This window comes from Microcebus murinus, unplaced genomic scaffold, assembly GCF_040939455.1.
Source record: "Microcebus murinus isolate Inina unplaced genomic scaffold, M.murinus_Inina_mat1.0 scaf010_hap2_Mmur4.0, whole genome shotgun sequence".
NCBI classification, from domain to species: domain Eukaryota; kingdom Metazoa; phylum Chordata; class Mammalia; order Primates; family Cheirogaleidae; genus Microcebus; species Microcebus murinus.
The window spans coordinates 78574-103914 of NW_027438956.1; the positions used below are offsets into that span (position 1 = coordinate 78574).

At 59.2% G+C, this 25341-nt stretch overlaps 1 protein-coding gene across 4 annotated transcripts in view; it reads left to right on the top strand.

The window, feature by feature from the left end:
* Positions 1–6026: 6026 nt before the first annotated feature.
* The window catches only part of ASPSCR1 (ASPSCR1 tether for SLC2A4, UBX domain containing), a 35275-nt gene continuing 15960 nt past the window's right edge, over positions 6027–25341 (top strand). Inside the window, exons 1-7 of one of the 4 annotated variants that reach the window (XM_012789399.2) lie at positions 6027–6189; positions 7131–7186; positions 10340–10454; positions 12677–12777; positions 19759–19816; positions 21303–21376; positions 21560–21995. In XM_012789399.2, the coding sequence (XP_012644853.1) occupies positions 6088–6189; positions 7131–7186; positions 10340–10454; positions 12677–12777; positions 19759–19816; positions 21303–21376; positions 21560–21995 (942 nt within the window). In that variant the 5' untranslated portion in view covers positions 6027–6087. Of the gene's footprint in view, positions 6190–6635; positions 6745–7130; positions 7187–10339; positions 10455–12676; positions 12778–19758; positions 19817–21302; positions 21377–21559; positions 21996–25341 lie in introns of those variants that run through there. The other 3 variants (XM_012789400.2, XM_012789402.2, XM_075999842.1) reach the window with 3 other exon arrangements.

Genomic DNA, 25341 nt, shown 5'->3' on the forward strand with positions numbered 1-25341 from the left:
CTTGCACTTCTAAGTATGAACTGGGATTCTTACCTGCCCAGGTGTCTCCCCTGCCCAGAGGCCACTGATCGAGCCCAGAGGTGGGGCAGTTCCAAGCTCCAGGGGAGAGTTCCCTGAGCATCACTCATTCATTCACCTGAGCCCCATTCTGGGCACAGGGACACGGGGCCAGGACAGCAGGGCGCCTTGTCGGGGGTTGTCTTCTGCAGGAGCAGGTGATGGGAAACAGCTGCCTAAGGAGCTCCCCAACAGCATGTCAGGGGCAAGAAAAAACTGGCCGGAAAATAGCCTCAGTGCTAGGCATTCGGCAGGTCTAGTGGGGGCCCCCGGGGCGGCCCTGGGGTGGATTCTGTGCAGCCTGGCTGCAGTTCTGGCTGGATTGGACCTCCTACAGCCCTCTGGGGACCCGCTGCCTCTGATGGTCTCTGTGCTGAGTCAGGGTCCTCTTGCCCGTGAGGCTGGCACAATGGCTGCTCTCGTGCTGCAGGTGAAGAACTGAGGCCTAGGCGGGGGGGGGGGGGGGGGGGGTTGTGTTGGAGACCAGCAGTGATGAGGTGTCAAAGCTTGGACCAGCCAGGTGGAGCAGCCAGCCTGGAACTCACACCCAGACCACTCCACTCAGCTGCCTGTGTGGACCTCACACCCAGACCACTCCACTCAGCTGCCTGTGTGGACCTCACACCCAGACCACTCCACTCAGCTGCCTGTGTGGACCTCACACCCAGACCACTCCACTCAGCTGCCTGTGTGGACCTCACACCCAGACCACTCCACTCAGCTGCCTGTGTGGACCTCACACCCAGACCACTCCACTCAGCTGCCTGTGTGGACCTCACACCCAGACCACTCCACTCAGCTGCCTGTGTGGACCTCACACCCAGACCACTCCACTCAGCTGCCTGTGTGGACCTCACACCCAGACCACTCCACTCAGCTGCCTGTGTGGACCTCACACCCAGACCACTCCACTCAGCTGCCTGTGTGGACCTCACACCCAGACCACTCCACTCAGCTGCCTGTGTGGACCTCACACCCAGACCACTCCACTCAGCTGCCTGTGTGGACCTCACACCCAGACCACTCCACTTTACCTGCTGTGAAGCCCTCCCAGCAGGGAACGCTTTCTGCTCTTGGCTTTTTGTATCGGGAGGGGAGCAGAGTTACAGATGGTCCCAGAGTGGGTGACACATCCATCACCAAAAATGTGGGCCGCAGGGAGAAAGAGCACAAGAGGGCATGTGGCATGTCACCTGTTGTGTAAGAAAGGAGAGTAGGAAGCTTCATCTGTGCCCACTTAGCATCCCAACACATGCATTCGTCCCTCTTTGCAAAAAAACAAAACAAAACAAAACACAGGCAGGCTCCCCAAGAACTGAATGAAAGTGGTTTTCCATGGAGGAGGGGGTACATGGGGAGGAAGAGATGAGGCCATGTGTTGTTTTATACTTATAACCTTTGAATCAAATACATATTCGGACAATAAAAATTTAACATTGAATAAAAAAGGATGAAAAAAAGGAAATCCTAAAATTCAGTGGAAACCAAAATAAATGAACCTAACCATGTATCAAATTATTAACCTAACCTGTGAAGGTTAATTTTTTATTTTTATTTTTTGAGACAGTGTAGCTCTGTTGCCCTGGGTCGAGTGCAGTGGCATCATCATAGCTCACAGCGACCTCAAACTCCTGAGCTCAAGTGATCCTCTCTCCTTGGCCTCCCAGAGTGCTAGGATTACAGGCCTCAGCTACCTCACCTGGCCTGTGATAGTTAATTTTATATATCAACTTAACTGGGCTAAAGGAGACCCAGATAGTTGGCAAAACATCATTTCTGGGTGTGTCTGCAAGGCTGTTTCTGAAAGAGATTAGTATGTGAATCAGTGGACCGAGTACAGAAGATCTGCCGTCCCCACTGTGGGCAGGAATCATCCCATCCATTGAAGGCAGGGGAAGGGCAAATTCTCTATCCTCTTCTTGAGCTGAGACATCCCTCTCTTCCTGCCCTTGGATATTGGAGCTCCTGGTTCTCAGACCTTTGGACTTGGACTGAATTACGTCCCTGGCTTTCCCCTTCCCCGAGCTCCAGCTTGCAGACAGCGGACTGCGGGACATCTCAGCCTACATCATCATGTGAGCCATCCCAGCAAATCTCTTTTCGTAAATATTTATATATATCCTATTGGTTCTGCATCTGGAGGTCCTAAGACACTAACCTGACACGGAAGAATGAATTAATTAAATTAACTTTTGAACACTATATTTCTCTAATGGCATTCACTCTAACGACAAAAATAACTACAGAGAGATCTTGAAATTTGTTTAGTAGGTCTGTAGTTTGTAGTGGAATTGCTGTACTACCTTGGAAACTATTTGGAAGGTATTTTAGAACAGAGTAAATTAATAAATATATTGATTTACAAAAAATAAGGGTTCTCGGCCGGCCACGGTGGCTCAAGCCTGTAATCCGAGCTCTCTGGAGGCCGAGGCGGGAGGATAGTTTGAGCTCAGGAGTTTGAGACCAGCCTGAGCAAGAGCGAGACCCCATCTCTACTAAAAATAGAAAGAAATGAATAGGCCAACTAATATATATATAGAAAGAAATTAGCCGGGCATAGTGGCACATGCCTGTAGTCCCAGCTACTTGGGAGGCTGAGGTAGCAGGACTGCTTGAGGCCAGGAGTTTGAGGTTGCTGTGAGCTAGGCTGATGCCACGGCATTCACTCTAGCCTGGGCAACAAAGCGAGACTCTGTCTCAAAAAAAAAAAAAAAAAAAAGAAAAGAAAAGAAAAGAAAGAAAGAAATTAATTGGACAACTAAAAATATACATAGAAAAAATTAGCCGGGCGTGGTGGCACATGCCTGTAGTCCCAGCTACTTGGAAGGCTGAGGAAGGAGGATCGCTTGAGCCCAGGAGTTTGAGGTTGCTGTGAGCTAGGCTGACACCACAACACTCTAGCCGGGGCAACAGAGTGAGACTCTGTCTCAAAAAAAAGGGTTCTCACTGTGTAGAAAGGAGATATTAGGTTGAACTATATATATTTGCCATTTTTTGTAGGTCAAAAATGGTCAACCATTGGCAATTTCACATGATTCAACCAAATACAAATATTGAATGAGGGAAGAATAGGGAGAAGGCCGAGGCATGGCTTGGATTTAGAAGTATTCAGATAAATTGATGACACTAGCTCTGTCCCCTGAGAGGGCCCAGAAGGCAGTGACACCCCAGTAGCAATAAGCACACTCAACACCCAGAAGTTGGTTTCTAAATCCAATTTCCATTTAAGAAAATTATATATATATACACACACATTTTAGAGACGGGGTCTTGCTATGTGGCCCAGGCTGGTCTTAAACCCCTGACCTCAAGTGATCCTCCTGCCCTGCCATCCCAAAGTGCTGGCATTACAAGCATGAACCACCACCTGGCCCCGCTTCCCTTTTTCTTTTTTTTTTTTTTTTTGAGACAGAGTCTCACTTTGTTGCCCAGGCTAGAATGAGTGCCATGCCATTAGCCTAGCTCACAGAAACCTCAAACTCCTGGGCTCAAGCAATCCTGCTGCCTCAGCCTCACAAGTAGCTGGGACTACAGGCATGTGCCACCATGCCCGGCTAATTTTTTCTATATATGTTAGTTGGCCAATTAATTTCTTTCTATTTTTAGTAGAGATGGGGTCTCGCTCTTGCTCAGAGCTGGTTTTGAACTCCTGACCTCGAGCAATCCGCCTACCTGGCCTCCCAGAGTGCTAGGATTACAGGTGTGAGCCACCATGCCTGGCCCCCACTTCCCTTTAAAAGGAACTGGAGCTTCCTTGAGAAATGGCTAATGTCAGGGCTAGGGCAGGAAGTGCTGAAAGAATAATGGAAATGTCAAAATAATACAGGAAAGGTGTCACTAGAACAATTTTTTTTTTTTTTTTGAGACAGAGTCTCACTCTTTGCCCAGGGTAGAGTGTCGTGGTTTCAGCCTAGCTCACAGCAACCTCAAACTCCTGGGCTCAAGCAATCCTCCTGCCTCAGCCTCCCTAGAAGCTGGGACTACAGGCATGCACCACCATTCTCGGCTAATTTTTTCTATATATTTTTAGTTGGTCAATTAATTTCTTTCTATTTATAGTAGAGTCAGGGCCTAGCTCTTGCTCAGGCTGGTTTCAAACTCCTGATCTCGAGCAAACCACCCGCCTCAGCCTCCCAGAGTGCTAGGATTACAGGCGTGAGCCACCGCGCCCGGCCTCACTGAGACAAATAATTTTGGGTAGCTGAGTATGGTGTTAGAGTTCCCAATTTTGTGCAACAGGACAGTAGTTATATAAGGGATGAGCTTATTCTTAGGAAATACAGACATGCAGGTATTTAGTAGTGGGGAAAGGGCACAATGTCTACAACTTACTCTCAAATGGCTCAGAAAAATTATATACATATTGTAGCTATTTATATAAGATAAAGCAAATGGGATGGCGTGCCAACAACTGATTAACCTGCCTAAAAGATATATAGGAGTTCTTTGTACTCTTTTTGCGACTTTCTTCTTCTTTTTTTAGAGATGAGGTGTCATAGTGCTGCCCAGGTTGGAGCGCAGTGGCTGTTCACAAGTGCCATCACGGCACACTGCAGCTTTGAACTCCTGAGCTCAAGCAATCGCAATCCTCTTGCCTCAGAATCCTGAGTGGCTGGGACCACGGGCGTGGGCACCAATATGCCCAGCTAAGTTCGAAATAATATAAAAAGTAATTCATCCCCTTCCCCCCCAAATAAAAGAGCATTGGAACCAGCTTCAAGCTCTCACTGGTCAAATTTGGATCAATTTGAGATAAAAAAAAGAATAACAACTGATTAAAAAAGAGAATGCATAAACTCATGTTAATATTTAAGATTTTTTAAAAAGTTTTCTTGACCAAAAAAATGCCTATAAATGTAGATGCAACGGTGAACTTGGAAAGTCGTGACTTTGCAACATATATGTAATAACGAATCTATTCATTAATTGATGCTAAAACTCTTGAGCAAATGGTTATTGAGAAAACATGGTATTTGTGGTCTCAAAGAATTACGTCACACATGGCTTATTTACTCCACAAAGAGCCAGGGACCTTGACCGAGGAGGAATCTAGCAGACCCCAACTTGACCATGTGGCCAAACTCCACATCCTAACAGGGCAAACTGCTGATGGCTTGCCACCTACCCCTGGCTTTCCCAAACATTAAACCTGAGGATACAGGCGTGGCGGGGGGGCAGTCTAAAGAAGAGTCCCAGAGTTTTCAAATTATGCCAGTGTCTTAAAAATTAACACAAGGGCGCAGACGCCGAGTGTGACTCCGTGGGGGTGGGAGGCCGCGCGGGCGCAGCGGGGCCGGCAGGACGCGGCGCGGTCCCTGGGGCCGCGCGACCCTAGGCCGCGACTGTCAGCGCGCGGGGTTGACGCGGGCCGCCCCCAAGCGGAGGGGCACCGACGACCGGCCGACGGGGGCGCACGGCGTCCCTTCCGCAGGGACACGGGCCCGGCCAACGGGCTGAGCCGTGGCGAGGAGCCCAAGGCAGGGCTCAGAATGTGGCCACGTCCAGGGCACCGGGGCTGGCGCAGGCGCCCCGCCGCGGGGGTCTCCGCGGGTGCACGCCCCGGTCAGCGCCCAGCTCGGTCGCCCGGGGTGCGGCCCGGCGCCCCGCCCTTCCGCCCTCGGGGTGCCGAGCTCCACAGACGCGGGCGGCCCGGCTCCACTGCGGGCCCCGCGCAGGGCTGGGGCTGGAGGGCGCAGGGCTGGGGCTGGAGGGCGCAGGGCTGGGGCTAGGGGGCGCCGGGCCGGGGAGGGGCGCGGGGCCCGGGGCCCACGTGGCGCCGTCGCGGCTGAGCGCGCGTGGCTCCGGCTCCGGCCAGGCCCGAGCCCGGCGAGCCCGTGGTGGCCGCGCTCCCGGGATCCCGCGCCGTCGGGGTCGCCCGGGGTCCCGCGCGAGCTCCCACGGCCGGGCGGGGGCGTGGCCGGGGGCGTGGCCTGCGCCCGGAAGCCGGCCCCGCCCCCGCGGCGCGCGCCGTGCGTCCGGCTGTTGCGGATAAAGTTTGAAGCGGAGCCGCCGCGGTCACGTGCGCGGAAGATGGCGGCCCCGGCGGGCGGCGGAGGCGCCGCGGTGTCGGTGCTGGCCCCGAACGGGCGGCGCCACACGGTGAAGGTGACGCCGAGCACCGTGCTGCTGCAGGTGCGGCCGCGGCCCGGGCGGCGGGGCTGCGGGGGGCGGCGGGCTGCCGCGGGGGGCGCCGGGCCGGGGGGCGGGCCGCGGGGAGGGGCGGCCGCGGCCAATGGGCGGCCTCCTGCGCGGGCGGGTCCGCCCTCCCCGCGGCCCGCGGGCTGCGGCTTCCGCGGTCCCGGCGCTGCGGGCGGCGCGGGGGCGGTGGGGCGGGGCCCCGGGGCGGGGCCGGCGGCGCGCGTGCCCTCGCACCCGCGGGGGTCGCGGCCCTCACGCCTTCGCTCCCGAGCTTCCCGGGACCCGGAGCCCGGCCCGCAGCGCGGCGTGCGCGGGGCCTCGTTCTGGGGGCGGTTTTCGCCGCGTCACTGGCCGCGCTTTTCCCGGGGCAGCCTGTGAGCTGGAGTTGATCAGAGGCGTCTGTGTGGAGCCCTGCTGCGTAGGGGACAGGGAGGGCACGGGGCGCGGCCGGGGGCCTGAGCGGATGAGTGGCACGCGTGGACAGGCAGGACCTGCGTGAGGGACCCGCGGGAGCCGGCCCCCGGGCGACGCGGTCTGGGCAGCGAGCAGGTGCAGGGGCTGCCGGGCAGGCGCAGGCAGATTGCAGAGCTCTTGGTTGAACCTCATTGTCTGCCGGGACACCCCAGGGTTTGTGCCGGGACGATGTCAGCGGTAGAGGCCCTTGGGAGCCTAGAAGCAGGGAACCCAGGCACGGAGAATGTGGCCACAGAGCTGGGGCTGGAGAGGACAGTGGAGAAGGGAGGCAGAGTGGATGGGATTTGCAGAGGGGACACTTGGAGCAGCTGAGGGGACCATCCGTCCTGGGGTCCCGTACTGGGTTTTGTCTGGGCAGAGCCACCTGGCTCAGCAGGGAACTGAGCACGCTTGGCCGGCCTCTTGCTGGCCTGTCCGCCTGGCCACACTCGGGCCTCACGGTCCTTTCGTCTCACCCCCAGGTTCTGGAGGACACGTGCCGGCGGCAGAACTTCAACCCCAGTGAATACGATCTGAAGTGAGTGTGCTCAGGCTCCTCTAGGGTCCCCATCTGGCTGCTCCCGTCCCCCTGAACATGCAGGCTGTCGCTTGGAACAGCCCCCCTGGGTGGCTTAAAACAATAGAATTGTATTCTTTCCCAGTCTGGGGACCAGTATGGGCAGGCCACACTCTGTCCAGGTGCCCTGGGGGGAGTCCTTCCTCGCTTCTCTCTAGCTCTGGTGGCCCCAGTGTTCCCCGGCTTGTGGCCCTGCTGCGTAGGGGACAGGGAGGACACGGGGCGCAGCTGGGGGCCTGAGTGGATGCCTCGTCTCCTGTGGCCTTTCCTACCTCCCTGTCTTCTGTCTTATGACACTTGCCATTGGATTTAGGGCCCAACATCCTTAATTTTGTTATGTCCGCAAAGACCTATAAACCAAATGAGGTCACATTCGTGGGTTTTGGAGATCAGGACATTGATGTATCTGAGAGCCACCATTCAACCCCCCGTGGAGGGTTTCAGTGCATGTGGTTGTATAAGTTCTTGGTAGGGCTCTGAGGGCAGGGAGCTGGTTATGGAGAAATGGGAAGAAACCCCACAAACTGCAGGTGGATCCTGGCGGCCTCACCACCCCTGGAACGACATGCACCGTTCCCTGTGGGTGGGCGGCATAGCCGAGAGAGGGCTCTCGCTAGATGCCTGGGGGGGTCTTGGAAACCAGCAGGGTCAGCGGCCTCGAGGTGGGATGTGCGTTTCTAGCCACATGCACAGCTTCTCACTGTGAAGACGTGTCCACAGTGTTGTTCTAGTGCTCTCCGGGCCTCACCTGCACTACCTAGTGGTGTTCCTTGGGGAGGAGTTTATTAGGGCCTACCGAGGCATCCTAGTCTTCCGCCTCCTGTCCCAACCATTTGAGAATACCAGGGCACGTCCCCCGAGGACTCTGCAGAGGAGCTTGGCACCGTCCCTTTCCACTCTGCTGACCTGCCCAGAGCCAGAGCCGTGGTGTCTGCTTGGAGCCGAGGAGTGTAGCTTTGGGTTGGGTGTTCCGTGCACTGTGCCTGTTTTCCTGGCCTTCCTGTCTCCTGCTGTGTCAATTGCTTGTGAGGTGCTGGCGCTGAGGAGGAAGGTGCCCGTGTATGCGAGTGACGCCCTCTTCTCCAGGGCTCCCAGCCCACCTGCTCTGGGGCTCTCCCGTCTGGCGCTGGACACTTGGGCATTTCATATGGCAATTTCCAGAGTCACTTTTCTAGCCAGTGTTGAAGGTCAATGTCAAAGTTGCCTCTTCCTCAGTTCTTCAGACGCCCCTGGGCTTTATAAACTCTGTTCACTGAGTTGTTTCCGGCGGCAGTGTGGCCTTTGTGACTTGGGGCTGACCACCTTGTGTCTGTCCACGTTTCACACAGATTCTCCCCCAGCCATGTTAATGTGTTTTTCCCCCTAAACTTTCATTAAAAATAGAGCTCAGAGTCTGAATTTTGAGGTCTGAGTAAGAGCTCTCATTTATTTTCCCAGTGACTGACTCAGGCTAGTGTGTCTCCTTTAAATCAGGGCCACACAGCTGCAGCGCTGGTGGAAGCCGTGGTCAGTAGCTCAGAGGATCGTAGGTGACCCCTAGGGTGGACGGCGTGATTCCTGCTCCCACAGGGTTCCTGGGAGCCTGGAGTTGGGATGTGAGGACATGTGTGGTCCTGAGCGCCCTGGGCCTGGTGGCTGCAGTCCTCCCCGCTCACAGGAAGGGGCTGAAGCGAGGCAGTGTCCAGGGTCCAGCCCTCCCAGACCCACTGTCTTCTCTTCTCCTGCCTGTTCTTTCTCCGCTTCTCAGGCGGGGCGTTCAGCCCACATATAACCCGAGCGTCATGGCCTGGGCTCCCTGTTGGCACTTCTCGTCCAAGCTCTAGTTTCCCTGGACTGCCAGGCGTGACCGTGACTGTCCTCCTGGAGAGGCAGGAGTCTTGGAGACCTGTTCCAGACACTTTCCCGCTCCTCACTCGTCAGATCTCCTCCTTCCCCTAGTTGCTTCTGAGAAACCCATCCCCTCACACCCAGGGATCCTCTGGGCTCACCCTGTTCCCTGAGGGTCCATCGTGGCCCTTTCTGTCTCGGTTGGGAGCTGCTGTGCTTACTCGGACCCCATGTGGCAGCTTGTACCTGCAGGACACGGGCAGGAGACCACTGGGCTGCTCCGGTGTTGGAGGACTCGGCATGGCCATCTGGTCTCAGCCCTTTATAGATTTCCTGGCTTCCGTGAGTCCCTGAGTTTGCTGTGAGGACTCTGGGCTGTGTTGTTCCCTGTGTGGTTTCTCGAAAATCTCTGCCTCCTGTTGCTTGTGTCTGAGGTTGTGGCCCCCTTTGAGAGATGGCAGGAAGCAGGAGTAACAGTGGCAGGCTGTCGTCTTGGCTGGTGGCAGGCTCGTACACAGAGCAGCCAAGGCAGCTAGGTTTTCTCTGGGTGCAGCCCTGGCTGTTCTGGCAGAACTGGGTGGAGCAAGGTGCATGCTCCGCAGTCCTTTCTTTTTCTTTTTCTTTCTTTTTTTTATTTTTGAGTCAGAGTCTCATTTTGTTCCCCGGGCTAGAGTGCGCTGTGGCATCAGCCTAGCTCACAGCAACCTCAAACTCCTGGGCTCAAGCGATCCTCCTGCCTCATCCCCCCGAGTAGCTGGGAATACAGACAGGCACGTGCCACCATACTGGACTAATTTTTTTTTATATATATGTATATATATTTTTAGTTGTCCAGATAATTTTTTTTTTATTTTTATTAGAGACGGGGTCTCACTCTTGCTCAGGCTGGTCTTGAACTCCTGACCTTGAGCAATCCTCCCGCCTCAGCCTCCCAGAGTGCTAGGATTACGGGCCTGAGCGCGCCTGGCCTGCAGTCCTTCTCATGTTTTCATCCCTGAGGCTCTGCCCTCCGGCTGCCACCACTTTAGACTCTGAGGGAGCCGCTGCTTGGTCTGCCCGTAGGCCAGCATTTCAGTTTTCTCCCTCTTGCACGGGAAGCTGTGTCGGTGCTGAACTGGTCTGTCCTTCTGGAAGGCCCCCTATCGTTGGGGACTGCCTTTTGTTTTTGGAGGTTGTGACTTTCTGTTCTTGGGGGGGTGGCTGGGTGGGGGGTTGCTGTGAGACACGGGCAGGACTGGGGTGTGTGTGGGTCTGCAGGGCAGTGCGTGGCTTTGGTCTGTTTTGCAGGTTTCAGAGGAACGTGCTGGACCTCTCTGTGCAGTGGAGGTTTGCCAACCTGCCTAACAATGCTAAGCTGGAGATGGTGCCCGCCTCCCGGACCCGCGAGGGGCCCAAGAACATGGTAGGCAGTGCTGGGGGGGGGGGGACCGGCAGGCCTGCTTCTGGGGCTTGTCCTGTGTCGGGAGCACAGGATGACTCAGCAAGTGGATTAGATGGGGCCGCGTGCCCAGGGTCGGGGGGCCAGGAAGGGTGAGGCTGAGCCTTAGGATCCGATCGTTTGGCCTCCCAGGGTCAGGCAGGAGCAATTCTTTCTTTTTTTTGAGACAGAGTCTCACTCTGTCGCCCGGGCTGGTGTGCCGTGGTGTCAGCCTCGCTCACTGCAACCTCCAACTCCTGGACTCAAGTGATCCTCCTGCCTCAGCCTCCCGAGTAGCTGAGACTACATGTGCTGCCACCATGCCCGGCTAATTTTTCTGTTTTAAGAGACAGAGGTCTTGCTCTTGCTCAGGCTGGTCTTGAAATCCTGGCCTCAAGCAATCCTCTTGCCTTGGCCTCCCAGCCAAGACTTTTTATTTTTCATGTGAAATTTTTTTGTCTCTCTCTTTTTTTTTTTTGATGAGGTTAATTGTGCGATACCCTTCTCAGCTTCTTGGCAGCATTTGCCCACCAGTGTGATGTTTCTAGTTATAGAATCACCCAGAATCTTACAGCCTGAAGAGGTGTGGGGCCTGTTCGTTTCTCAGCTGGGCCTGGGCAGGGCCCCGCGTGGGGCCCAGGGCTGCTCTGGGCCTCCTGTAGGAGGCCTCACCTAGACCCAGCCACACTTCTGATCGCATCCGCCGCTCTTCACCCAGTCTAGAACTTTCAGGTTCTCGAGATTTTAGTGAGCGTCAGTACAGCTGTTGTGACAAAAACAGGAGCCGTAGCGGCAGCTGCTCTCTCTTTCCTGCCCTGCTGGTCCTTTGTTTATGTGATTGGAAGGATGCCTCCCAACATCAGAGGGAAGCGGGTTTTTATCCTTGTCAAGAAGGTCGGGTGCGGTGGCCCACGCCTGTAATCCTAGCACTCTGGGAGGCCGAGGCAGGTGGATGGCTCAAGGTCAGGAGTTCAAAACCAGCCTGAACAAGAGAGAGACCCTGTCTCTACTTAAAATAGAAAGAAATTAATTGGCCAACTAAAAATATATAGAAAAAATTAGCTGGGCACAGTGGCACATGCCTGTAGTCCCAGTTACTTGGGAGGCTGAGGCAGGAGGATTGCTTGAGCCCAGGAGTTAGAGGTTGCTGCGAGCTAGGCTGACGCCATGGCACTCACTCTAGCCCGGGCAACAGAGTGAGACTCTGTCTCAAAAAAAAAAAAAAAAGAGACCAGGGGCTTGGTCTTGGGGGTGTTAGTAGCTTTCCAAAGCCTACCGCCGGCCAACACAGGGGTCAAGTGGGCCGGGACTGAGCCTAACTCTGGTCTTTTTCCATTACAACTGTGATCCTCAAACTGCTTCGTGGAAGGAACCCTAGTTTCCTGTCGGGGTTCCTTGAGGCCGTGGGGGTGGAGGGGAGACTCCAGCACATTTTCACGAAGAGCATCTTCTCTGTGTGTTCTTGAGATTTACGGTAAAGGTGCATTTGAAGGAAAAGAGTCCCGTGGCTAACGGCAGGGCAAGCTGCGACTTGGAGAATTAAGCGCTAGGCCGTGGTGGGGGCCACGTGTCTCGGCGCCCCTGGCGGCAGCAGGTGCTGGACGCGGGTCTGTGGCCGGTTGGTGCACACGCCCAGGGTGGCTGTCGGCCGGCCGAGGAGCCAGACGGGAGCTTCCCTGCTTTTGGGTTACAGACTTGTGTTTCTGTTTAGGAACATAATCATTAAAAATAGACTTGTAAAAGTAACACGCTCATTTTGGGAAAAAGACTCAGAAAATACAGGACACTAGTTACCTATAGCTGAGTGACGAGTTACCCTAAAACTGGGCATCGTAAGACACAGCAACAAACATTTACCATCTCACACGGTTTCTGCGGGTCAGGAATCTGGGAGCGGCTTAGCTCGGGGTCCCGAGAGGCTGCGGCGGGACGTGGTGGAGCTGTAGTCTCCCGAAGGCATCGCTGGGGCAGGAGCGGCCCTTCCAAGATGCGTCCCTCCCGTGTGCCTGCGAACACGTGTGCACACGCATGTGCTGGGGCAGCCTGGCGGTGGGGGAGCCTCCGTGGCCCTCAGCCGCCTCCAGCGTGCGCAGAGGGGCAGCACTGCCCCCTGGGGTCAGTCCCTCCCGGGGGCCCTGGGAGATGTGGGTCACGCCAGGTCGGCCTCTTTCCTTCCTGACTCGGTTTCCGTGTCTGGGCCTCTCCAGGTCCGCATCGCTGTGCAGCTGGACGACGGCTCCAGGCTGCAGGACACTTTCTGTTCGGGCCAGACCCTCTGGGAGCTTCTCAGCCATTTTCCACAGACCAGGTGAGTGCGGGCAGGTGGGTTCCAGGCTCCTCCCCAGCCTCTGGGGGGGGGTGCGGCCGTGGTCATCAGGCTGGTCCGGGGCCAGAAACCTCAGCCCTGCCTGGCTGGCCGGGGCTCTCGGTGCTTTGCGATCGTGGCTGGGGCTGGGTGTGGGGGCTCCCCCTGCGAGTGGGCTCCCCCTGCGAGCCGGCGCCTGCGGGGTGCCCATGGCTCCTCCCGCTGAGCGTCCTGGGTCCAGCAGGCGGGCACCACTCCCCTGGAACAGCAGAGACATGCCTTTGTCCTGGTGGGGACCCGAGAGGCCCCGAGGGCCTGGCAGCAGCGAAGGGAGAAGGGAGTGCTGGGCCAGTCCTCCGCCTGCCCGCCTTTCCCTGGACAGGGACAGTATCAGTATTTCCAGGACCCCTGGACTGGGTGGCGTCTCCTCTGGTGGCAAATCCTGTGGGTGTGAGATTCCCTCATGAGAAAAGAAAATCTTCTAATGGTAATTGATGTGTGTGTTTCTCTCTGTGCCTTTTTTTTTTTTTTTTTTTTTTTTTTTTTTTTGAGAGAGAGTCTCACTCTGTTGCCCGGGCTAGAGTGCCGTGGCGTTAGCCTAGCTCACAGCAACCTCAAGCTCCTGGGCTCAAGCAATCCTCCTGCCTCAGCCTCCCAAGTAGCTGGGACTACAGGCATGCGCCACCATGCCCGGCTAATTTTTTTTATTTTCAGTTGGCCAATTAATTTCTTTCTATTTTTAGTAGAGATGGGGTCTCGCTCTAGATCAGGCTGGCCTTGAAATCCTGAGCTCAAGCGATCCTCTGGCCTCAGCCTCCCAGAGTGCTAGGGTTACAGGCATGAGCCACCACTCCTGGCCTGTTTGTCTCTGTTGGTTAATGGTTTAAACCTTATTCCTGAACGCAAGAACCGCTGCCCTTCCGTCTGGATCTTTTCCGTGGGGGATGGAGGTCTTTGTCCACATTCGCAGGCCTGAGCTGCTGGAGCGGAAGGGACTTTGGGAGGGCGTGGTGTTTGCCGTGTGGCGTGGTTGAGTCACCTGCCCTCCACGTCTATGCCACAGGTGGTGTGTGGGGAGTCACGCGTCCTGAGTTCTGAGAACAGGGCCTGGCACCGAGGTGCCTGTGCAGGAGGAGATGACTGCAAGGTACCCACGGTGGCCCCACGGTGGGAGGCCTGGACCTGGTGGTGGCGCTGAGTGGCCCAGTGCCTGACAGTATGCTCACGGCCGTGGGTGCCGGGGTCTGCAGGTTCTTTTCTTGGGGACCCTGGCGTCAGAAATCTCGAAGTGGCCCTGGAGGTTGAGGCTGAGTTCGACGTGGGTTCGAGGATGAAAAGTGGAGACTTGCGGGGATGTGGACTGAGCACAGGCCCATGAGTCTTCACACCCCCCCCCCAAATGCCGCCACAGCAGCAGTGAGGGAGCCCACGTAAAAGACACGGTCTCTGAGGATGAGGTCTCTGAGGATGAGCGGCAGGAGCCGTCCAGGACTTGGGGCGGGAGCTGCAGCCTCAGCGGGCTGAGGGGCAGGGGGGTCCTAGCTTCCCTCCTGCTCCAGGTGGCTCTCTGGGGAGGGGGAAGCTTGGGGTCCTCTGTACTGGGGGTGCCTACACGGTCAGGACAGCGGGGTTAGGTGAACGTGGACCCACGGAACGTGGAGCCCCTGCCCCCAGGTGGCTCCCAGACACCCGTGGCAGTAGTCTGGAAAAGTCTCTCCAGGGAGCCTGTGGCTTGAGGGCAGCTAGTCCCTGACGGGTCTGCCTGAGCCGAGGGCCCACGGCTTTGGGAGTGCAGGTCCCCAGGTGTGGGACAAGCGGGAGCTTGTTTTCTCCTGCGATGTTCTCCAGAAGGGGTCACAGTATGGGGACAGTCTAAGCGCTGTGCTGGAGGGTGTCCGGGTTGGGGGGCTGCAGGCCACACGGCCCTCTCAGGAGCCCGGAGGACGTTAGTGCGGCGTCCCGGGGTGAAGCCTGCTTCCTGGGTCGTTCCTTGGCCGAGGCCACCACGTTGGAAGGTGGCCTGTGGCCCAGCCCCACCCCAGCACGGGAGCACCACACCAGCCACGTGGTGGTGACTGAGACCTTCCCATAACTGCATTAAAGAAAAGAATGAGAATGGGAGTAATTAATCTTCATGAAGCACTTAATTAACTCAATACACTGAGAACATCCTGCTTTGGACGTGTGTCATCAATAGGAAAACTGAGTGTTTTATGTTCTTTCGTTGGTTTGAAGTCTTTGAAGCCCGGTGTGGGTGACACCGGGTGCTGTCTCCTCCAGGCCGGCCACAAGGCGGAGGTGCCGCCCGCCGTGAGGACTGGCCACTCCTCTCCGCTCCTCAGACCCTGCCTCGGCCCTGCAGATGGGCTCTGGGCTGCCGGATCTGAGCATCCTGTCTTTCCCGGAGCCTGGCTGTCCGCCCGGCAGGTGGGTGTGGACGGCCTCGCTGACCTCTGGGGACTCTGCTCCCTGCCTGCCCAGCTGGGCCTGCTTTAATTTAGAATCTTTACGGTGGTGAGCACCCTTCAGTGATGAGGAGAGGCAGAAGACGGGAATGAAGATTTTATACTTACCTGCCCTGGGGGAAATGGGGGGGGCACCCGGGTCCCCAGCACCGTGGGGGGAGGGGGAGGCAGGCCCCACGGCCAGCACCTCTGCTGGGGTCCCAGGTGTTGTCCACACAGGCTTCCCCAGGGTGTTGCTGGTGGGTTGAAGCCGGCAGACCTGAGCTGCAGGGGGTCACTGCAGCAGGTCCAGGCAGTCCCCCAGGGGCCTGGGGGAGCTGGCGAGCGCAGTAGGCTGCATCCAGCTGCCCCACGGGGGACAGGGTCACCAGGGGCCCTTGCGTGAGGCAGCCATCTGGACTGACTGCATGGAGGAGCTGGGGGCCTGGGCCCTGCCGGTGGCTGTGAGCCCAGGGTGTTCGGAAGGGAGCAAGGCGGCGTTTGTGCAGCCTGTGCAGGAGCCGCTTTCTGCCCACGCACAGTTAGGGGCACGGTGGCATCTGTGGTCCCAGCTACTCGGGAGGCTGAAGCAGGAGGATCGCTTGAGTCCAGGAGTGTGAGGCTGCAGTGAGCTGTGATGACGCCACAGCACTCTAGCCTGGGTGACAGAGCAAGACCCTGTCTCAGAAAAAAAAAACAAGAAAAAGCAGGATTGTTGTAAACGTCAAGTTGATGGGCTCTGAGGTGTAGGGGATTTGTCTTCCCTTGCAGGTGTGACTGCCGCCCCCAGGTGTGCCCCGACCCCAGGCCAGCTCCTCTCCCAGGTCCAGCCCTGTGGGTCCATTTAGGCCCCATCCCTCCTGCTATTGGTAAAAGCTGTGACTTGGGGGAGGCCAATGATCTCTGGGACCTGGGGGCGAGCGGGCTTCGGGCCTGCCGGCAAGGATGGGACAGATGTGCTTGGCCAGGTGGCTGCTCTGAGCTCTAGGGCCACGTCCCCCATCTGCACCTGGCCGGTGTGGGAAGGCCGGAGGCTTCTTCTGTCCCATGACACTGAGTGACGTGTTCCCCTGGTGACACTGTGACTCTGTCACCTGGGCATCTGTGCTCCCCCAGCCTGAGCTGAGGCTAGAGTGTCATGTGGCGGGTGGGGTCCTGGACGCCTGGCACCCTGGGGATGTGGCTGAGCCCCCAGGGCCCCTGAGCCAGGAGAGTGGCTCTGTTGTGGCCACAGTGCCGTGGGCTCTGCCACTCCCACGTGGGGGTGTGCTCCTGCTGGGCTCTGCTGGCAGCAGCTGTGCTTACACCTGCCTGGCTTGGTCAGACCCAAGCAGGTGACAAGCACAGAGGGCCTGGACGTTGCCTGTCCCAGTGCACGTGTGGCTCAGTGGGCACAGGGCGCACCCATGGGGCACAGGAGCTCTGGTGAGAGGAACATCTGTGGAGCCAACAGCAGCAGCTGCTGTGCCTTGGTGGCCGTCTCTGCTGACCCCGACGGGGGAGGAGGTCTGCTGGCCCGAGGGGCGTGAGCACTTGCCCGTCCTCCCTGCCACCCTCCTGTGTGACCCAGTGAGCAAGTGCCCACGGAGGCGGCCGCGCCGCCTGGTCTGGCGTGTCTGCTTCCAGAGCTCCTTGTGCAGTGGCTCGGCCGGGCCTGGGCGTGGGGGCAGGCCCGTGGCACCAGGAGGCCCGGGCTCCCCACAGACGTCTGGAACTTGCAGGGGTCTGTGGATGCATGTGTCATGGGGTGGCTGTGGTCTGCTGGTGCACAAAAGGATGTTTCCTTGGCATGCTGGAATTTTCCCGGGGCCCTGCCGTCCTGGACACAGGACTGTACTGGCCGGGCCGGCCGAGCGGGGTCTGGAAGTGATCGCAGGCCCCTCCCTCGGCATGCCTCCACCGCACAACATGTTTACGGGCACTCCGCTCAGATCCCGCCCGGGGAATACGATACGGCTGCCTCCTCGAGGAGCCGCACATCAAAGCCCGGCTGGCGTTTGATGTCACGATGCCGCCTCGCTGGGTCCCTGTTTGTGATTTGCGGTGCTGGGAGGGCCTGGAGAGGGACCGGCCTGCTCAGCTGCTGTGTGACTCGCAGCTTTCCCGCCGTGGCCCAGTCACCGTCTCTGTCGTGCTCGAGGGAGATCGGACCCCAGATCCGTCCCCGTCCGGGACCGGCGGGGGGTGCACTGGCCTGCGCCTGGGGCCACGGGGTGTCCGTGGGGAGAGGGCAGGACTGTGGGAGAGGGGCACATGTCCCACGGCCCAGAGGCTCCGTCCTGGCCTGGGAGAGCCCAGGCGGGGACACGCTCTGCCCTGAGGTGCTGCTGAGCCTGGCGCCCTCCTGGTGAGGCGGCACCTCCCCCGGCAAACACGCAAAAGCGAAGAGTAAAGAAAACAAGAAATGGGAAAGTGTGTCAAACCCACCACACGGAGTCATGGCCGGGCTCGGGCTGGGGAGCGGTTTGGGGCACGCAGGTGTCTGTCCTGGGTTTGGTGCCAAGTCCCTTTCTGCCAGGTCCTCTTCCCATTCCATGAAATCTGGTCTTTCTCCCTGGAGCAGACTGGCATCTGTGGTCAGGAGCTGGGGTGGGTGCCCCCGCCCCCTGGAGAGCACACCTGTGTGTGCGTGGTGGAGGCTGGCACACCTGCCTCTGGGAGCTGGCTACGTGCGTGTGCACGTGTGTGTATGCGTGTGCATGTGTGTGTGTGTGTGTGTGCCTGGATGTCCCATCCCCTTTGTCCTCTATGCCCCCCTCGCCCCCCCGCCCCCCCCCGTGAGCATTGCCCAGCTCTTACCTGCGTCTGCGACCGAGCCCCTCCCGGCCTTGCCGTGCTGCTCTCAGCGTGCCCTCCCTGGAGAGCGGCTGGCCCGGGGCCTCTCCTGTGAGGCTGGACTGGGCTTCTGTTGTTTCGGGGGTGCCCTTTGCAGTGGTTTGTTGGGAAATGCAGAGGCGACCTTCCCCGGCAGCCATCAGCAGTTTGGGCGCTCCAGGGCCGGGAAGTGTCTGCTGGTGCCCATGTCACAGCCGGACAGCACAGGTGGGCCGGCGTGTGTCGGGTGTGTGAGCGCGTGGCCACGTGTGTGAGCGCGTGGCCACGTGTGCATGCTGCTCCCGCCTGTGCGTCTGTCCAGCAGTGCTTCCTAGGGATGGGACGTTCAGAAAGATGGCGGCAGAGTCGGGCGTACGTGGACAGACACCCACCGCCGTCTCAGCATGAGCACAGCCTGCGCACGAGAGGGGCTTCGGGTCCCCATCCCTCTCCTTGCGAGGTGGCTGCAGGCAGTGGGGAGGGCCTGTCGGCACCTCCTGACCTGCCTGTGTCCTGCGTCCCTGGCCAGTGTCGGTGACCAGGTGGCTGCAGGCAATGGGGAGGGCCTGTCGGCACCTCCTGACCTGCCTGTGTCCTGCGTCCCTGGCCAGTGTCGGTGACCAGGTGGCTGCAGGCAGTGGGGAGGGCCTGTCGGCACCTCCTGACCTGCCTGTGTCCTGCGTCCCTGGCCAGTGTCGGTGACCAGGTGGCTGCAGGCAGTGGGGAGGGCCTGTCGGCACCTCCTGACCTGCCTGTGTCCTGCATCCCTGGCCAGTGTGGGTGACCAGGTGGCTGCAGGTGCTGTGGCCACACTGGCCAGAGGAGGTGTCTGCATGTGCGTCTGGGGGCCTGGGGCCCAGAGCCGGTGCGTCCTGCGCCAAGTTGCCGCTTCAGTTTTGCTTTCTTCTGGGGTGACGGTGGCCACCTCAGGACCATCGAGAGCCCCTGGGAGCCTGCCCTGCTCCGCCAGCCCGCGGGTGTCTGGCAGTGCTTCTGCAGAAGGCGCAGCCAGGCAGTGGGGACACCTGGTGCCTGAGGTCGCGCAGCTGGGGCATGATGCAGGCCGTGACTCCGACATGCGGCACATGTGGAGACCTGGAGCTCCGGCCCTTCCGGAAGACCACTGTCCTCTGTCCCGCATCCTCCCTCGGGGTGGGGCAGAGGAGACAGCAGCAGGGCCACCGGGACCTGGGCCTGTCTGCTGGGCGTCCCCTTAATGGATTTGTGCCCTGAGCTGGGCCCGGTGGGTTAGGGGGTCGGCGACCCTCTCAGGGGATGGATTCAGATGGAAGCCCAGGCCCCGGGACCCCAAATCCCGATGCTGAGTGCAGGTGCCGCGGGTGCCTGGGAAGTGGGGCTGTGCTGCCCGTGCCCTGGGCCAGGCCCCTGGCTCCGTCCTGCCAGCACGAGACCTTCCGAGAGGGGGCGGTGTCGGGGAAACCCCAGACTGTGCGCCAAGGCCCCCCAAGGGCTCCGGCACTGGCTGCCAACTGGTGGTTGTGGGGCGCAGCAGGAGGCCTGGGAGAGGCCTGGCCAGGCGGGCTGCCGGGCCGAGCACTGCGGACCCAGGCCTGGGACGCTGTCCTGACCGGTGGCCGGGCCCCACCCTTCACCTTTCAAGTCTGCAGCCCTGGGGCCTCCACCGAGACCGGCCGGGTGCCCTGGGGTCCCCAGCCGTCCTGCCTGGCCCTGCAGGTCCCCTATGTTTTGTCTCCTCTCCTTTCAGGGAGTGCCTGCAGCGGCCGGGCGGGGCAACGCCCATGTGCGTGTACATGCGGGACGAGGTAGGTGACCCGTGGCCCGCTCCCCCCAAGCCGGCCGTCTTCAAAGTGGCGGCGGAGGCCCGGCTCCTGAAAGCACGTTGTGTTTCATGGAAAAAACGGGGCATGGCCGCCCGCCGGAGCCTGGCCACGCCGCCGGGGCTGTCCCGAAACCTCCCTCAACGCCTGTTTGTTTTTTCAGCTTCTCTCAAGCCCAAGAGTCACAAAAGTGGTTTCGTTTAATAAATATTTGCTTTGCTCCGTGTTTTGATCCTTTTCAAAACCGAGTGCAGCGTGGCGCAGGCAAGGCCTGGCAACAGGCTGCTCGTGCGCCAGCCCCACCCGCCCACGGGACCCTCCTAGCACCCGGTGCCCTGGCCTCACAGGGGCCTTTTGTTCCCACCCTGGCAGGGTGCCCTTGGCTGGCCCGGGGGGCCGCTGTCCCTGGGGGCCCTGGGTGGGCCCTGGTGAGGCCGGGAGCCTGCCCCCATCCATCCAGGGGGGGCTCCCTGGCCCAGAGCGGGGGCGGGGGCTGTAGGCTGGGAGAGGAGGACAGGGAAGACCGCTTGTAGGGACAGGCTGCTGGGCCTTGGGGACTCAGGTCTGGACCGTGGCTGCCCAGGCCTCTGGCTTTCGGGTTGGAGGTGCAGGGCCTGGCCCTTGGGCCTGGCCTTTTGGGTTGGGGGTGCAGGGCCTTGTCAAAGTAGCTCCCTGCCGCCCTCAGAGGTCAGCATCAACGTGAGCCGTGGCCAGCCTGGGTGGGCAGTGTCCCCTAGGCAGCGCTGGCGGGGGGCTGCCCTGGGAGGTGTCAGGTCGGGCTGGCACAACTGCAGCCAGAGTGTCACCTTGGCCAGGCCCCCAGAGCAAGTGAAACCGGGCATTGACTCGGGGGCCCACCCAGAGGAACAGACCCCCTTTGCAGGGCTCCTGGGGCCTTGTGAGCGTCTGCGGAGCTGGGCGACCCTCACGCAGGGACCCGGCCAGGTCAGGCTGCCTGTGGCCTGCATCCTACCCATGTGGGTTCCTATCCAGGCCTCCCTGCCTGCCCCTCGGGTGACAGCACGTTCCAGCCCCTCCCTCTCCTCAGCCTTTGGCCTTGGGCAGAGGGTCTGGGCGGCAGAGCATCCTCCACCCGGCCGGGCTCCGCTGGCCCAGGCCCCGGTAGGCTTGGGTGATGCTGAGATCCGGCTGGGTCGGGAGACAGAGGGTCATCAGGCCCTTACCCGCCTCAGGCCAGATGCTGGCCAGGCCTGGCGGAGCGAGGGGACCAGCAGGGACCAGGGGTGCGTGGGGGAGGTCAGTGAGGGTGTGGGGCAGAGTGGAGGGCTGGCCGGGGTCCAAGGTTGCTGTCCGGGCTGGGGGAGGGCTGGCGTCCGGGGCCGCTGTGCAGAGGAAGGCGCCTGGGGTTGCGGCGGGGCCTGAGCCTCGCGGGCTTCCTGAGCTGGGTGGGGACGCCCGGCCGGTGGTGCGTCCGGGCTGAGGCCCACCTGTCCCATTGGCTTTCCTGCAGGTGACCGGCGGAGCAGCGCTGCGGACCACGACCCTGCAGTCGCTGGGCCTCACCGGGGGCAGTGCCACCATCAGGTAGGGGCTGTGGGAAGGTGGAGAGAAGACCTGCTGCCTCGCCCAGGCATGGGGGAGGGAGAGGGCAAGTCCCTCGGCTCCTGCCCCGGCTGCAGGGCTGCAGTGGACGTAGGGAGGGCGAGTGAGGTGTTCCCAGAGGGCGAGGCCAGAGGACGTTTCACTCTCTCCGGGCTCCCCGCTCAGGTTTGCCACGAAGAGCTGTGACCCTGCGGGCACGCCGGAGCCCGGGGCGGCCGGGGGCAAGGTCTCCGGGAGCCCAACCTCCTCTGCGTCGGCCGGGCAGGCGGCTAGCAGCCCCCTGCTTCCGTTGAACTCGGGGGAGCTCAGCAGGGGGGACCTGGGCCGTCCGGACGACGCGGGCACCACGGGGACCAGCCATGCGGACAGCCTGGGCCTGAAGGCAGCGGACATGGAGGCGGAGCCGAGCAGGAAGGCGTCCGTGCCTGCCCCCTTCGTCCCTTTCTCTGGCGGGGGTCAGCGACTGGGGGGCCCTACTGGGTCCACGAGGTCTCTGCCGGCGCCTTCGGCCAAACTGCCCAAGTCCCTCTCCAGCCCTGGAGGCCCCTCCAAGCCGAAGAAGTCCAAGCCCGGCCAGGAACCCCAGCGGGAGCCAGAGCCGGTAAGGGGGTGCCGGGCCCTGGGCCTTGGGGGTGTGCTGCGTCTAGCCAGTGGCGTCAGCCGTGGTGGCCCTAGTGACGGCGGCCGGTCAACTGTGGGACGCGGCAGGGTCGCCGGGCTCCCTTTCATCTTCTCAGGAAGTGATCGCTTTTATTTTGTTTCAAACCGTCAAGTTATTGAGGCACCATTTTAGACGTGCAGTTTGACGGGTTTGGACAAACACGTACACGCACGTGGCCACCCCACCACGGAGACAGGCAGCGTCTCTGCCTCCTACACCGTGTCTGCGTGTCACTCCTTATCCATGCGGGTGTTCTCTTTTTATTTTTTTTGAGACGGGGTCTTGCTCTGTTGCCAGTTAGAGTGCAATGGCATCATCACAGCTCACTGCTGCCTCCAGCTCCTGGACTCAAGCGATCCTCCCGCCTTGGCCTCCCAAGTAGCTGGGGCTACAGACGCCACCACCACAACCTCCTGGCCTCATGGGTTTTTGTTAACCCACCTCTGTCCCCACATGGTGACATGGAGCAGCCGCTTTCCTGCCTGGTCTGGAGGTTTTCCTCAGGCCCTTGATGTGGAGAAGATAGGTCATTAAACGTGAAATGTCCGATTTTGAATAAAAGCGTCATTTATATCCCAAACAAGAAGCAGTACATAAAGTGTGCGCCTAAGCTGTCCACACAGTTTTGCCATCAACGGTAGCTTGTTTACGCCAGCAGTGAAGAAGCCTGGAGAGAGTGGCGATGAAATCGCAAAAGGCGTTTCCCACAGCTTGTTGAGAATTGAACATTTTTCCTTGCAAGAAGTGGTCCAAAGCCTGGGAGAAGTGGTAGTCAGTTGGCGCAAGGTCTGGTGAATACTGTGGATGACAGAGAGTTTCCAAGTCCAGCCTCTGTAGTTTGAGCAGCGTTGTTTGTGCGACATGTGCCTGAGTGTTGTTTTGCAAGAGGACTGGCCTGTCTCTGTTGACCAATCTCAGCTGTTTAATCACAGACATCCTCGTTTTATCCAGTTGGCTGCAGTAGACATCCGCTGTAATCAATTAACCGGGTTTCATGATGCTGTAGTGTGGATAATGCCAGCGCTGGACCATCAGACACACACCATTAGCTTTTTTTGATGAATATTTGGTTTCAGACTGTGTGTTTCAGCATTTCATCTTCATCCAACCATTGTGCGATTGTCAAAAAGAATCCATTTTTTATCACATGTAGCAATACAGTTCACCTTTATGTCGTGACAGCAGAGAAAGGTGAGCTTCGAGACAGTTGTCTTCTTACGCTCGCTTAATTCATGCAGAACCCATCTATCCAGCTTCTCTACCTTGCCCATTTGTTTCAAATGGTCCCATGTTGCTGGAATATTAACGTCAAACCTTGCTGCTAATTCATGTGCAGGTTGAGGTGGATTCGCTTCCACTGCAGCTTTCAGCTCATCGTTATCCACCTTGGTCTCAGGTCGCCCACGTGGCTCATTTTCAAGATTAAAATCACCAGGACAGAACTTCTCAAACCACTGATGTAGCTACATCCCTCCCCAACACTTTATTGGTATTTCAAGCTGCCTGCGGTGCTTTGGTTCCACGACGGAACTCCTATTCGAAAATAACATGAAATTTTGACTTATGCGTGGTTTCACAAAAATTACTCTCTAAAAAAGTTTAAAAGGTAGTCACAAGCCAAAACGTGCGTTAGAAAGACTGAGGATGCACAATAAACAAGAAACGAAGCGGCAAAGTGAAGTGTCAGAGATACGGACTGTCTAACTCAGTGCTGGAGGAAGCTGGACATTTTGGGGTTGGGCATCGATTGTTCCACGCCAAACATTTAATCCCAAGACAAGCATCCCTACAGCTCGCTGTCTTTCTCCTGTCGCTAGCTAGCTCTGTGGGGCACAAAAAGTAATTTTAATAGTGCCCTAAACAGGCTCGGTGGCTCACGCCCATATCCTCAGCGCTTTGGGAGGCCGAGGTGGGAGGATTGCCGCAGGCCAGGAGTTCAAGGCTGCAGTGAGCTGTGATCATAGAAGGTGGCAGGTTTGCTTACTGGTCAGGAGAATCGTGTGTGTGTGTGTGTGTGTGTGTGCGCGCGTGTGCGTGTGCGTGTGTGTGTGTGCAAAAGCTAAGTAGGTAGGATGCCTGGCTCATCCGGTAGGGGTTTCTTTGCGTGGAAATTCCTGCCGGCCGTGGCCCGGCTTGGCCGGGAGGAGAGGGCGGCTTCTTCCGAGTGTTCATGGACGCGGAGTCGACACGCTGCTGGGCTGGAAGGACGTGTGGCACGTGGCCCTGGGTCTCGTGCTCAGCTGTGCCGAGGTCTGGCTCACTGCACACGGCTTGCCCGTTGTGAGCGCACGGCTCCATGTTTCCCAAAGCAGCACGTTTTCTTCTGTGTCCATCGCAGCCCCGGGCTGGAGTTGTTACCCTCAGCCCCTCCGTGGCTGTGTCCCATCCTCCTGCTGCTGCACGGTGCCCTGGCACTGGCCCGAGGGGCAGAAAGGCCCCGTGCCTTGGGTCATGCTGAGGGGGCTGGGTCAGGGCGTGGGCCACCCCCCCACCGTGAGCAAGGACCCCACCCTGCTCGGGTGGGGCATCTCCAGGGCCACCGTGCGCGCCCAGGGAGCTCTCTGTGTCACATCAGAACCTCCTGCCACCTTCCCTCTGCTGTCTGGGGCCGTCAGCCCCGAGGGCCATCTGCTGTCCTCGGGCAGCCGCCACACAGCAGGGCTCCCGAGAGGGGCTGTGGTCTGGGCCACTCGGCCAGTAGTTCTCGCCAGAGCCCGGCCTAGAGTTTCCTACCGAGTGTCTCTGGGACTCTCTCCCATTGAGGCTCCAAGCCTGGTTGGCGTCGTCACCGAAAGACGTCACGAGGTTCAGCTGAGGGGTGCCCTCCCTATCTTGGGGGTTCCTCTGGCTGCTTTAGAAGCACTCACACGGCCCAGTCTGCCCGGTAGGAGCACAGCCCTGGTCTCAGGCCTCCCCAGAACGTGTCCTGGGCTCCGGGGTCTCGCCAGGAAGGGTTCCCTTAGCAGGACCGTGAGCCCTGGCTTCCAGGGCGGGGGGCCTCTGCTGCAGGCTGCGCGTCACCCCGTGTCGGCACTGGTGCAGGGCGGGGGGGCGTTGTATCTCCCACCCCCTAGCGCACGAGAGGGTCTCTAGTGAAGAGGACGCCACTGCTGCAGCCATGCTCCCCAGTGCCGCGGCCTGTCGGCATTGTCTGGTTTCTGCTTCTGCCTGTGTGACGCCTTTGCACGCTATCCTGCTTTGTCTCGCAGCCGCTGAGATCCAGCACCTCTCCACGGGCCCCTCTGCCATTCGAGCTCCACTTCCCTGCGCCGATGCTCGCCGCCCC